General features: G+C 36.1%; 1 protein-coding gene across 4 annotated transcripts in view; it reads left to right on the top strand.

The window, feature by feature from the left end:
* Window positions 1-12,961, top strand: part of LOC131667620 (sorbitol dehydrogenase-like) — a 918,386-nt gene that overhangs the window by 118,210 nt on the left and 787,215 nt on the right. For 3 of the 4 annotated variants that reach the window (XM_058941163.1, XM_058941169.1, XM_058941178.1), the window contains exon 2: window positions 10,924-10,957. The exons of the other annotated variant lie outside the window; for it this stretch is intronic. In XM_058941163.1, the coding sequence (XP_058797146.1) occupies window positions 10,924-10,957 (34 nt within the window). The remainder of the gene's footprint in view (window positions 1-10,923; window positions 10,958-12,961) is intronic. 4 annotated transcript variants of the gene reach the window in all.

Here is a 12,961-nt window from a genome sequence, read left to right as displayed (position 1 = left end):
CATTCGTACCCGAAATACATTATTTTCCAAAAATTGGCTTTCACACAATCTATGTTAAAGCTTTATCGCTGAAAATGCCGGTTAGAATGGTGATAACAACGAAGTTTTGATAGGTAATGCTCTAGGTTATTTTGATGTGAGTATTGCTCTCAGTATATTAATGAGCTTTGCTGAAAATTATCGGAAAATTGTAGTCAATATCAAGCATGAACTTATTCTCACAAGATGAAGAGATGATTTGATTGCTATTTTAAGTACTCTAATAGAAAATCCTGCTCCAGAAAAATAAAAAATTACTTTAACTAAGGTTGAATTGTTACGGACAAAGAAAAAATCAAATTACTTAATTAGACTGGACGAGATCGTGCAATTACAATGAGTTATCATACTTGGGAAATGTATGAGTATCCAAAATTACCTCGTACACAAAGCATGTTTGGAGTGTTAAGACTTCCAATCAATTGGAAAAGCCTCGCTTTGTTATGTTAGCTTTTTAAACTAAACGTATAATTTCAGCGAGCGTTAATTCTAGTAATTCTGATCATTGTAATATTAGTAATGTGAAGCTATTTCTCAATTCACAATGCTATTCATATGGAAATCTGAATTTGAACAACAATTAAAATCAGTATGCTGTTCTCTACAATATGTATACTGTTTAGTTTCAATGCTAATAAATAAGATGATAATTAAAAGTCTCATAAAATAACAAACAAAAGGGAGTTCAAGATTAGGATGAGAAGGTGTGTGCAGTTTATAATAGATACGCTGAGATTTAATGTAACTATTAATTGTAATTTATTCAAGAAAAAAATGAATGAGAATGCGTTATATTTAGTCGGCATAAAAAACATTGGCACAGTAAATGCAGGTAGAGAGAGCCATAAAATAATTATATGTATATACTCGTATATATACATATATATATCAGTGATATATATCAGTGGTCAATTGAGGCTCGCAGAGCCTATGACGCTTCGCACGCTTGAATGGCCATTCAGGTAAATTTTACACTTACTCGTCCTCGCAGGTGATTTGGAAGGAAGGTGTTGCCCCACACACACACGGGCGCATCGCAGCCCCGACGTCTCGGGCACACACACGTACTGCGGTAACACCTAAGTTGCCGAGCTGATGGGCAGAGTTGAATCCTGGGCAACACCTCAGGGACGCGCAGACGTCGCCAGCCAACGCATTTGGCCCTTACTATCGATGATGATCACACACTCAACCCCTTTGATGACAAAACCACGCTCGATCACTCTCAGAACACACAGTTTTCGTCACTCGGTGATTACCCAACAACAGTTCAGGAGCAACTCGGCGCTCGCGCACACTCACACCTACAGAGTTGTAGAACTAAGAAGTGGCGGTGTCGTCCAAGACACCTTTAGTTGATGCAGGCGCGGCGCGGAACTTAGCGAGAGACGAACCGGCAAGGATAAACAGAGTTCGCCGTGCTTAGCTGTTGAATGTTCAAACGGAACTCACTAACAATACTCGATTTGGCATCGAGGGAACCGAGAGAAGCACGGAAAACTCCTCCCTACTCTCTGGGTTCATTCCCTGTGGGCGAATCAGAAACCAGCGATTTTATGGCGCACATCGGTCATCAAGCAATTTGGGTTTCCCCAGGCGTGCTGAGACTGAGAATTGCTCGGATTACGCACATGTGTTTCGCTCTTATATTTTTGGAAAACATCATAAATAGCGGACAACAATTCGAGCTGTTTAACAGACGAAAGACATATGCAACGCGGGTTGTTAAGGCGAACGGACAAAAGTGCTCGAAATCCTCTAATCGCACTCATTCCTAACAGACGTCAGACAGGCCGGCGCGGCATTCGTGATGATTTGCGGACCATCGTTGGTTGTTTTATATTTTCTGCTCTCGAAGCATCGTTTTACACATGCATACACTCTCTCTTATCCTTGAAGCGCAAACGGCGCAAACATATACTAATTTTCGAAACGCTTACTATGGTAAAGAAAACGAGCTATTACTCAATAAAAAAGATTTCATTAATAAAGTACTGCTAATAGTTATAGACTGCTCCAAATAAAATGAAACATTAAGAAGCGCACCAGTCGATGTTCGCCTAGAATTTGAAACTCGGACCGATTTTCCTGAAGATACTGCGGCCTACTGCTTAATATTACACGATAGTATTGTACAATATAATTCCATTAGTGGTGATGTTAAAAAATCAGTTTAAAATTAACAAGACATTATGTAATCATAATATATATTATTTGTTTTATTTGTTATTGGGGAAATATATGAAACTGGCATACTCGATAGATGAACGGACGACGCTCTTGTATAACGACAGCAGTATGCTAGGATCGGTTCCCTACCATGTACCACATAGAAATTTGATAATATTAGTTAATGAGGTACATTTGCTTATAATTTTGTTTACATGTGGCGTAAATGTCATTTTGTAATCAAATATCAGTCCAAAAAAGCGAGCGGAGTCAGCGGAGATGATTTCACGGTCATTAATTTTTATTGCAGTGTAACCAGGATGAATTTTTTTTTTATTAAAGTGGACAAAAACAGTTTTTTATTTTTGAGAAATTTCCAAGTTGAGTGATAGTAGTCTAAGTCGTATCGTTTCTATGGTTCTTTGTAGTACGAGTAGACTGTTCGTCTCCGAGGATGATATTGATGTGACTGCAATTTCGTCGGCAAACTCGAATATAGTAACGCTATCTCTCTGCAGGCCGGTAGCAATTTCGGTAGTGTATATGATATAAAACAGCGGACTCAGCACTCCTCCTTCAGGAACCCCTTTATTGACTCTAATTGATTCATATCCTTCAACGTTTGTGTGAATATATCTTTCAAAAGTGAGAAATTTCGTGAACTTTATGATTTTTTCGGAGCATTTGAGTTTAGTTAATTTATCTAATAAAAGATCTGAAAGAACGATATTAAATGCATCAGATATATCGAGGAAGGCGGTAAGTACTTCTTTTTTATTATTTAAAGCTTCATCTATAATGTAAATTAATTGAGTTAAATTATTACAAGATCTATTTTTGCGAAAGCCTGATTGTGAAGAAGGCAACAGTTTTTCATGCTCCAAGAACCACTCTAATCTCTGATTGACTAGTGCCTCAAAAAATTTACAAGTACACGAAGTAAGAGCTATAGGCCTAACATCATTACGATCGTGTTTACTTATTATATAATGAAAGCTCGTTCGTTAACCATTTTTTTAGGTGAGCAAGTGAGGCGCACTCGCTCATAGCAATTGAGACGGGAAGGGGGAGAAGGCAAAGAAATGAAGATGGTTAGGGAATTATACACAAAACACAAATTCGCATTTAAACAAATCTAATTAAATCAAATCAAAATCAATTTACACTTATATTTCAAAACCGTACATGAATAACCGCATAATAATAAACCGCATTACAAAATGAACTCATAAAATCAGCTTTTACCGACTCTTAATCTAATAAACACTACGGTGTTGCGAACACGTCGTAACACTAAAGAACAATGGAGAACTACTTAACCAACTAATCGCGCTTACATATCTATACGAAATACAACGCGCGTCGCCCGGCAGATGACCGCCTTGACGACAAACCGACTTAGGCTAGTTAGCTAAAAGAGAAAGTCGCCCGGCGAGGGATCGCCTGGACGATTTCTCTTTGAGCGATTTATGACATCGACCGTAATTAAGGTATGTAGCCGGTGTGTGCACGCCTTGCTACCTACCTAACGTTTATAATTACGCTCAGTGCCCTCGTTAAAGAGAGAGAGAGAGAGAGAGAGAGAGAGAGAGAGAGAGAGAGAGAGAGAGAGAAAGATTAACTTGCGTGACTTGACCTTTGATGCTGGAACGGGAGGCCTGGCTGCGTCCTGCGCACGATGTTGCTGGTCGTCGCTGGGCAACTCCTCTATACTGTCGTCAGCGTAACAGCTTCGGACCTGCTTGGCCTCGCTCGGCAATCTCCGTCGGCTGAAACAAAACCATGCATTAGACGCATTCTTAAATGCGCCTAACGCTGGTCACCATGCCTTGCCGAGAGAGGGGGGGAATTGGGGAAAATTCCGACGAGAACAAATGCAACGCTTGCTCTCGTCACAATTAAATGACTAAATGCATGTTTCCATGCTTGTGGATAGTCACTTTCCTGATACATTGTGTTAAAAATATCAAGAAGTTCGAGTTTATATTTGATAGGAATTTTTTTTAGCACTTCGTAATCAATTCCATCTACTATAAGCCTGAAGAAGCTGAGTTACCTCTAGAATCTAAAACTCTACTAAATTCTACAAAAGAGAAATGGCTGTCAAGCACTTCGTTTTTGAGACACGATGGAAGATATTTAGAGTACTTTTGGCGGGCGGCTCAATTTTTCTAAACATATAATGCTTTGTAATCTCGTCTTTTCAGTATCATTCTCATTGGTGTAGATAGTATTGCACCAGTTATTTTTAAGCACTTTACATTTATTCCAGATGAATGATTTATTTGTAGATAAGTTAATGGAGTTAGCAAATGTTTTGAAGTAAGTTCGATTTTTTTGGTTTAAAAGTTCTCTTAGCTATGGCGCAGTTTTTATGGTAATCAATCAAATCTACAAGTTTTTTTCGAAAAATTCCATTTTTTGAAAGAAGCTCGGCGGAGTCTTTTGATTTTGTCACACTCAGAGTCCCACCAAGGAGCAGGTTTTGTAATAAGCTGTTTGTCTTTATTAATGATTTTTTTGCGTTGCTTCTTTAATAGAGTCAGAAATAACATTGATAAATAAATCATATTTTTTTGCCGGAGAAAGATTGTCGTACTCGTAAGTCACAAAGTTTTGATCGAATTTGTCAATGAAATCATCATGGAATTTACTCCAATGAGTACTAATTGACTTAAGTTTAAAGGTTTTTTTTTCATATGATTGTTTCGTCCTATCAATCTCGACAATGATAGGATAGTGATCCGAACCAAATGTTTCGTCTTCTACTGAGACGTTTACTTTGTCTACCAATGGTATTGTAGATAATACTAAATCTATATTTGATTATTTACCAGTACTTTTCTCAAAATGTGTCAATAAGTTATCGTTGTATAAAAATAATTGGTATGTGTCGATGCTATGCTCTAATCTTTCTCTATTTTTATCGGTCTTTTCGCAGTTCCACTTGATATTATGAGCATTGAAATCTCCTGAAAGAATCGCGTGGGGTTGGTTGTTGTTTATCGAATTAACGATCTCATTCCATTCAATTTCAGTCAGAGCATCTCCCGAAATTCTATTGCAAGTAACTATGTCGATATTCGAATTAGTATTAAGAAGTCGAATGCCGGTAATCTCAAATTTTTCATTTTGTACTATACACGAAGTTATCTCTTTGAATGATAGATCTTTCTTAACTAGATATAAAATTCTTCCCCCAGGCGAGCTAATACGATCTTTTCTAAAAGTAGTATAACCGGATATTTGCAGTCGTTTATCAAGATTGTGCCACGATTCCACGCAGAGTAGTATGGCAATGTCTTTTACAATATTGAGTAATTCGGATTGTCGTTGGACTATACTACAAGGATTCCAAAATAAAATCTTTAATTATATATTATTTACTTTTGAGCTCATAATATATCAATATTAAATTATATTTTGAGGCAAAACTTTAAACTTTACCGTTATTTTTTTTTCAAATTATTTGAGCTTTGGGAATCCTCAAAGTCATTGTTGATATAAAAAACCTCCATTTAATTCGCACTAACACTGTGATCTTCGTCAGTAGATAAGGTATTTTCATTGTCGTTATTCTTGTTCAGCAGGTTACGAATGCGAGTGATTCTGGATTTGGCAGGTCGGTTATCAATGTGGGTATGTATCTGAGAAAGCATATTAGTGAGGGCATCTATGTCGTTTGTGTATAGAGTAGCTGTATCGCGCATGTTACGGTACGGAAATTTCAGGAATTTGAGAAACGTGTTGTATTCAAGCGGAAATCCATTTTCCTTCTGCTCAATGAATTAGCGCGCCGGCTCAAGATGAGTGTTGAAATCAATTTTATTTGTTACTTTATTTTTTTTATGCTTAGGCTCGCTGAGTTTGTCATTCTTTAATTGGTGGAAAGGTGAATTTTCATCACTTTTTTCATTAGCTATCACTGTGAAAGTTGATAGCGGGCGTTTTTTGGTGTTATTTTTAAGTGACGGAGTTTTGAATTTGTCATTCTCTTGCAATGAAGTATCTTTTTCAATTAGAGAATTTCTAAGTTTTCTTGAGAGTAGAGGATGTCTTGTAAGTTGCGAACAGGGACAGCAGAGTTGAGAGTATTTTGTGATTTGTGCATGGCAGTGGTGTTGATCGAGCAAGATTTGGCGAGATGTCCTTGTTCGTTGCATTGGAAGCACATCATTTTGTTCGTGTACAGATGAATATAGTAGTTGACTTCTTCGTGCGTAATTTTCAGTTGACTTCGAATTTTATCGATATTGTCTTGTTTGATAAACATTTGTTTTCGAAAACTGAGTAGTGACCAAGCTCAGGAATGTGAATTTCTGCTTTGATTGTACTCAGCTGAGAAACAGGAATTATATCTATTTTACGTAGTTCTTCTATAATAAGGTAGTTGGGTGTACATGGTTGTACATTAGAAATTAATATTTTTATAGCTTTGGAGGTTAGAAGCCTGATTTTCAATGTTTGATCATCGATCTGTAGCTTTGTTCCCTTTTCAACCAAGCTGTCTATATTTGCGACTTTTTCCAAGTAGAAGCAAATACGGCTTTGGCTGATGCGTGACACGTACAGGATTTGTTTGGAAGGTACGACCTTTCGCGAAAACCATAACATATTCTTGAATGGTTTTACCTTCGATAGTATCTATAACAATAGCATTATTACGAGAGATGACTCTTTCTTGCTGAACAATACTCAAGAATGTTTTGGACGATGGAGTGGGTTAAGCGGTGAAATTTATCTTCTTGAAATTATGCTGCGTCTTTTGATAAAATCGCTATACACTACTCTGCGCCCTTCTTATATTAAACTTTATCTAAAACTTGGGCAAGAACAAGTATTACTTGAAAATAACATGGCATTTTTACCAGATACACGTGGTAGAACGTAAACACTGCGAATCAGGAGAGCGCAGCACGGAGAACGCTTCACAAAAAAAGTCACGAAAATTTCACAATAAAACATAGAAAAAAAAGACACAATAAAAATTTCTTTTAATAAGTAAAATTACTTTTAGTAAGTAGAAACTTAAAAGAACGCGGTTTATTTTCGTTGAGAACTGGCGAACGATTGACTCTGGAAAAGATTTTCTGGAAAATCAGGATATTTTCTGCTCTCAAAAAGAAACTAGTCAAATTGCAAAAAGATATTTAAAGGAAGAGGAACATCGATTTCGTTTTACACGCTCAACATGTGGTCGATTGTTATTGCAACTCAACAAGAAGCTAACTTAAAAACCTTATCTTTAAGTAAAAAAAAGCATTAAGATAACTAAGAGTAGTCTCAAACTATACAAGTATATCTTATACAATAGGAAAAGCATACGGTCCCTGAAAAAAAAGAAGGGAAGCTCACGCTGCTAGAGCGCATTTTCATTGAAAAAGTAACATCGATTGGACTTTAGACTCTTAGCATGAGGTGTAGCGTTATCAGAGAGAATGCAAGGTGATGCCAGTGGTTGAAAGGTTCTTAAAATCGAAAGAGAGAGAGAGAGAGTAGCATCCACGCTATACAGTGTATTCGCTTAGCCGGTATATTAGCTTACCAAGCTAGAGATGCTGGTCCCTCTCCGAGAGCTCACACCTAGCTAGCATAGCATAGTAAGCGCTTTACCTACTTCTACAGCGATCTATCTTGACAACCTCTATAGGAGAAATCTACTTTGACAGTCTATATAATAATATTTATCATTATATTATTGACTAATAAGGGGGGGCTCTGGGGGGTCGCGACTAGGTCAAGAAACCATTCTGGGGGGTTGTCGGGAGGCACCACCCACTCCATAACCACCCACGATGTGTACGCAGTGCGCGCGCGCGCATGCGCAAACCTCTATGTATGTTTCAAGCCACCTGAACCTCCCCACGAAGTGGCTAGAAACATACATTGCTTATCTACTAAGAGTGTCTTCAAGAAAATGAACGTGTAGAATTATAATAATAAACAAATAAACGTAATGAGTGAATTCAAATAATCGAGTTTTTTATTTATACAAGAAAATTTACAATATGCACATTAGTAAAATAGCAGTGAAAATATGCACAGCGATAATTTTTATCTGAGCTACCACGAAAGAACAAAAATAGAGAAAGGCTAGGGAAAATATTACACTTAATGGATTTTTTAATAAAGGTAGATAAGGTGTGAAAATCTTAGGATGGTCTAAATGGGATAAAATTGAAAAGGTGCAACAACAAAAATAAATGAATATAGTAATAGGACTAGATAAAAATACACCAAACTATATTTAGGAAATAATAGTCAACAGAACCAGCGTAAATCTACAGGCAAAATATGAGCAATAAACCATTTTAAATTTATACTAAGAATAAGCAACGATAGATGGCTAAAAATATATTTAAAAGCGGAAATTCGAATCCTGATAAACGTATATTCAACGAAATGGAGAAAAAATTAAAGAGTACTTTTGTAATGGTTAAGAAAGAAATCACGTGGAATCAATAAAATGCAGGACAAACAGAAGAATAGATCGAAGAAATTAAATAATATTTTAATGGATTAGTTGGCAGTAGAACTAATAAACATATGTGATAAAATATATAACTCAGTGTACTGTAGAGTACGAGGGTGGTCCGATAAGTACTCAGCCTCACCGCCCGATGGCGCTATTCTCGCAAAAGAAATATTCTATCACGTAGTACAACCTTCTCGATGGTTACTGTCAAGATTTCAGCCGGATTGGAGTTGTACTTTAATTTTGAGAGCGTGTGAAAGCAAGTGTGTCCGTTGATTTTTGAAAAATGGAAAAAGAGCAGTATCGGTCGGTGATTCGATTCTTGTTTTTGGAAGGGAAATCGCGCAGCGAAATCAAAAAGTGCTTGGATGCTGTGTACGGTGACTCTTCTCCTTCGATGACGACCGTCGAAAATTGGTTTACGAGTTTCAACGTGGTCGCACGTCGAATTTTGAAGAGCCACGTCCAGGTGCTCCGAAAACGGCTACCACGGAGGATAACGTGACAGAAATTCACGATCTCGTATTGGCAGATCGACGATTGAAGGTGCACGAGATAGCTAAGATCATGGGCATCTCAAAAGATCGCGTGGGTCATGTCCTTCATAAAATTTTGGGCATGAAAAAGCTGTCGGCGCGAAGGGTGCCGCGTTTGCTAACTCCGGACAACAAGCGCAACCGTGAAACAACTTCAGAGCAATGTCTGACGCTGTTTAAGCGCAATCCGAAGGAGTTTCTGCGTCGTTTCGTGACAGTAGACGAAACATGGATCCACTGGTATACACCAGAGACCAAGGTACAGTCGAAACAGTGGACTTTATCCGGCGAAAGTGCTCCGAAGAAGGCGAAGACTGCCCCATCGGCCGGAAAGGTGATGGCCACCGATTTCTGGGATTCACAAGGTGTGATCTACATTGACTACCTGGAGAGGGGCAAAACGGTCATAGGGCTGTACTATGCCGAATTACTGGGCCGATTTGACGTCGAATTGCAGAAAAAACGGCCCCATTTGGCGAAGAAAAAAGTGCTCTTCCACCATGACAACGCACCGGCTCACACCTCCGCCGTCACCATGGCCAAATTGATCGAATTAGGCTATGAACTGCTGCCCATCCACCGTATTCTCCAGATTCAGCCCCGTGCGACTTCTTTTTCTTTCCAAACTTGAAAAAGTCACTCGCCAGGCAGAAATTTGAGTCTAATGAGGAGGTAATCGCTGCCACGGAAGCCTACTTTTCAGACCTCGAGGAAACGTATTTTTCAGACGGGTTAAAGAAGTTGGAGCATCGCTGGGCCAAGTGTATCGAACTAAAAGGAGACTATGTTGAAAAATAAAACGCCACTTTTCCAAAATTTTCGTTTTTCTTTTGTAGGTTAAGTACTTATCGGACCACCCTCGTATATAAACTATAGAACTTAAACATAGGACGGGATAAATACTAAAATAATGGGGGTATCTGCGTTCGGTTAAAGAGCAATGGGCTAGAATAAGGTATAGAAATAGAAGAAAATTAGCAAACAAAGATTTTAAAAACGCTAACTGCAGAGTATACAAGGTAGTTGAGGAAATTTTTGTGCATATTTAAACTTAGGGTGAATTTGAGCTTAAGAAAGGGAGTAGAAGAAGCTGTGAGGAAACAAGTAAGTGAGATATTAGCTAATACTAGCTGCGGAAATCTGAGAATCACAGAAAATATTGTTACGAATGCGATTTATAATATCTAATTCGTACGTTTGTATCCACGGCAATATAAAATAGTAAATATTATTGTTATTAGTAAATAAATAGTAAATATTATTGTTGTTGTTTAGTTAGTTGACATCTGAGCATCAAATTGGAAGCATCACGTCTGCCTTTTAATAAAGTTCTAAGTTTGTGTTATTTGCATATTTTGCTCATCATACGTAAACGTAACAATATAATCCAAATTATGAAAAGGGTACCAAGAAAAAAATTTTGCCTATTTATTTATTTATTCAAGAATATAACCAGGCCATAAAATGAGGAGTAAGGTTATAATACTTAGAGAATAAGAAAAAGAAATATGTTCTAATCATATACGAATTATTAATTTGAGAAAACTATTTTCAATCAAATTTATATAGGTTATAAATGTAAAAGATCGAAAAGAGTATATATAAGAAATAAATATTTTATTTTCTACGTGATAAATTAATGATATTAATATCAATATAAAGATCAATGACATTAATATCGCCTATCTTTGATTCAAATTTCAGGAACAAACCATGATCGAAGAGCCTAATGATGATGGTAAGTTAAATGTCAATAGTGATATCTTAGTTCATATTATGATTTGGTAGATTCACTAAAAAATAGATATATTATAAAACTTTTAAGTTTCACTCATAAAATGAATTTTTTTGCTATTTATTTTAAAACAAAGGAACTAATACTTCAAAATTAACCTTTAGAGAACGAGGATTTGGATTTTTTCATTGCTCAGTATTTTCTATAGAAAACGCGTAATATGTGTGTTTAATATTGAAGAATACTCATATGTGAAGTGGTGATGGACGGTCGAGCTACTATAGTGACTTTCCCGTCCTCAGGGCTGATGCTAATTTTGACACTGAAAAATTGTTTCATTTGGCACAGGGAGTTAGTACCTAGTTTAGTTATGGTTTTTTTCGTAATTTTGACCTTCGAATTCGATTCAGCATTGAATAATACCTCAGAAAACTATATTCACACTCCCTTACTATAGAAAGTTTATTTTCGCGACTAAAAGTATAGCTTACCCTTATTTTAGGGGTTTCATAATTTTTAACTTATGACATCAAATTCGTAATCAGTATGACCAAAAACCCCAAAATTAACCTATTTTACAGACTTGAGAAACTTGAGAAATTATTTTGAGCCACTATACTGGTTTTCCCACCCTCTAAAGGTTAATAATAAGAAAGGTGTTATTGAACATCAAAAAACAACCTCTTGCACTCCAAGAAATTCTTATGAGCGATTTCATATTGAAACAATCCATGAACCAACCTTTCGGAAAGTTAATGAATTTCCGTTATCAAGGCTGATAATAAAATATACAATTACCATTAATTTGTTTGGGATAGTGTTGAAAGAAATTATAATGTATAATTAGTATATTACTCATTTGTGCTTAAATTAATTCTGTATCATCTTTCGAACTACAATCATACAAATGATGAACAACCATTTTTGTTAAACTAAATATGATTGCTCACAATTGTCTCAAACAGTGTAAGAAAAGACATCTTCCCTTTAACTAATATTTTCTAGTGATCAAATATGGACAATTAGGTAGACAGACGGCACGTAGGTATTTATCTGAAGTGAATGATGTAAAGAAGATAAAATTGAATAAGTTGGACATTTCAGTAGACAAAGAAGGGAAATGCGCTAAATGGAAGGAAAGAGAAAATTGGCCTAAGGTGGATTCGTCTATCAAATTGTAATGTTTATCTGGTTCAGTATTGTAATTTTTCGCGTTACATATCAAATTAATCAATTCTATATAAGTATTTTTAACATAATGGTATCATTTTATCTATTTATGTTGTTATGTGTTTTATAGTTATACAGCATTTTTGAAATCAAACATTAAAATTTGTATTGTACACTATCGATAATAATCTTTACATTGCGAAATTGAATTTTATGATTGTTGTTGTTTGCATGTTCAGCCAAATCCATTGTGCTATCAGTGCTTGCAACGCTGCACTTATGTTTATTAATACGTACTCGTCATTGATGTTTTGTCTGATCTATGGACGTCCTTTCTGACCTATGTTGATATATTACAATTGATAGAATTAATCTGATAAATAACTGAACCTTTTTCCTTATTGTCTACCATATCTGTATCTATATATTGCTTTATGCATGGATTACGTTAATAAAAAATTACTCAAGAGCATCTCTTAGAATGCATAAGTTTGTTTGTAAATACTCGAAGATCCCTACTTCATTATTAATTTTGTGAAACACGTGAGCAGTTCGAAAGAGCAAACACTTATTAATAAGCTTATACGTCACTTATCGTATTATTAGAATCTCCTCGCATTTCGACATCCAGCGCTATGATTGTACAGAATCAATTGAAAATATTAATACTCTAAAAAATGTTGTATGCAAAGATAAACAAGTATATTTATACACAGAATTGAAATATACTTCTACATAACATGCCGAAATTCACGATCCAAGTGATCGCTCTTTACAACAGGCCGATATTCTTACAAATTATTTACTAGAGTTATTTTATTTATTACATTGCAGTTG

The sequence above is a fragment of the Phymastichus coffea genome, unplaced genomic scaffold, assembly GCF_024137745.1.
Source record: "Phymastichus coffea isolate CEN01 unplaced genomic scaffold, Cenicafe_Pcof_1.1 PCOF00005, whole genome shotgun sequence".
Taxonomy (NCBI): Eukaryota; Metazoa; Arthropoda; class Insecta; order Hymenoptera; family Eulophidae; genus Phymastichus; species Phymastichus coffea.
This window is presented reverse-complemented; position numbering and strand designations above follow the sequence as displayed.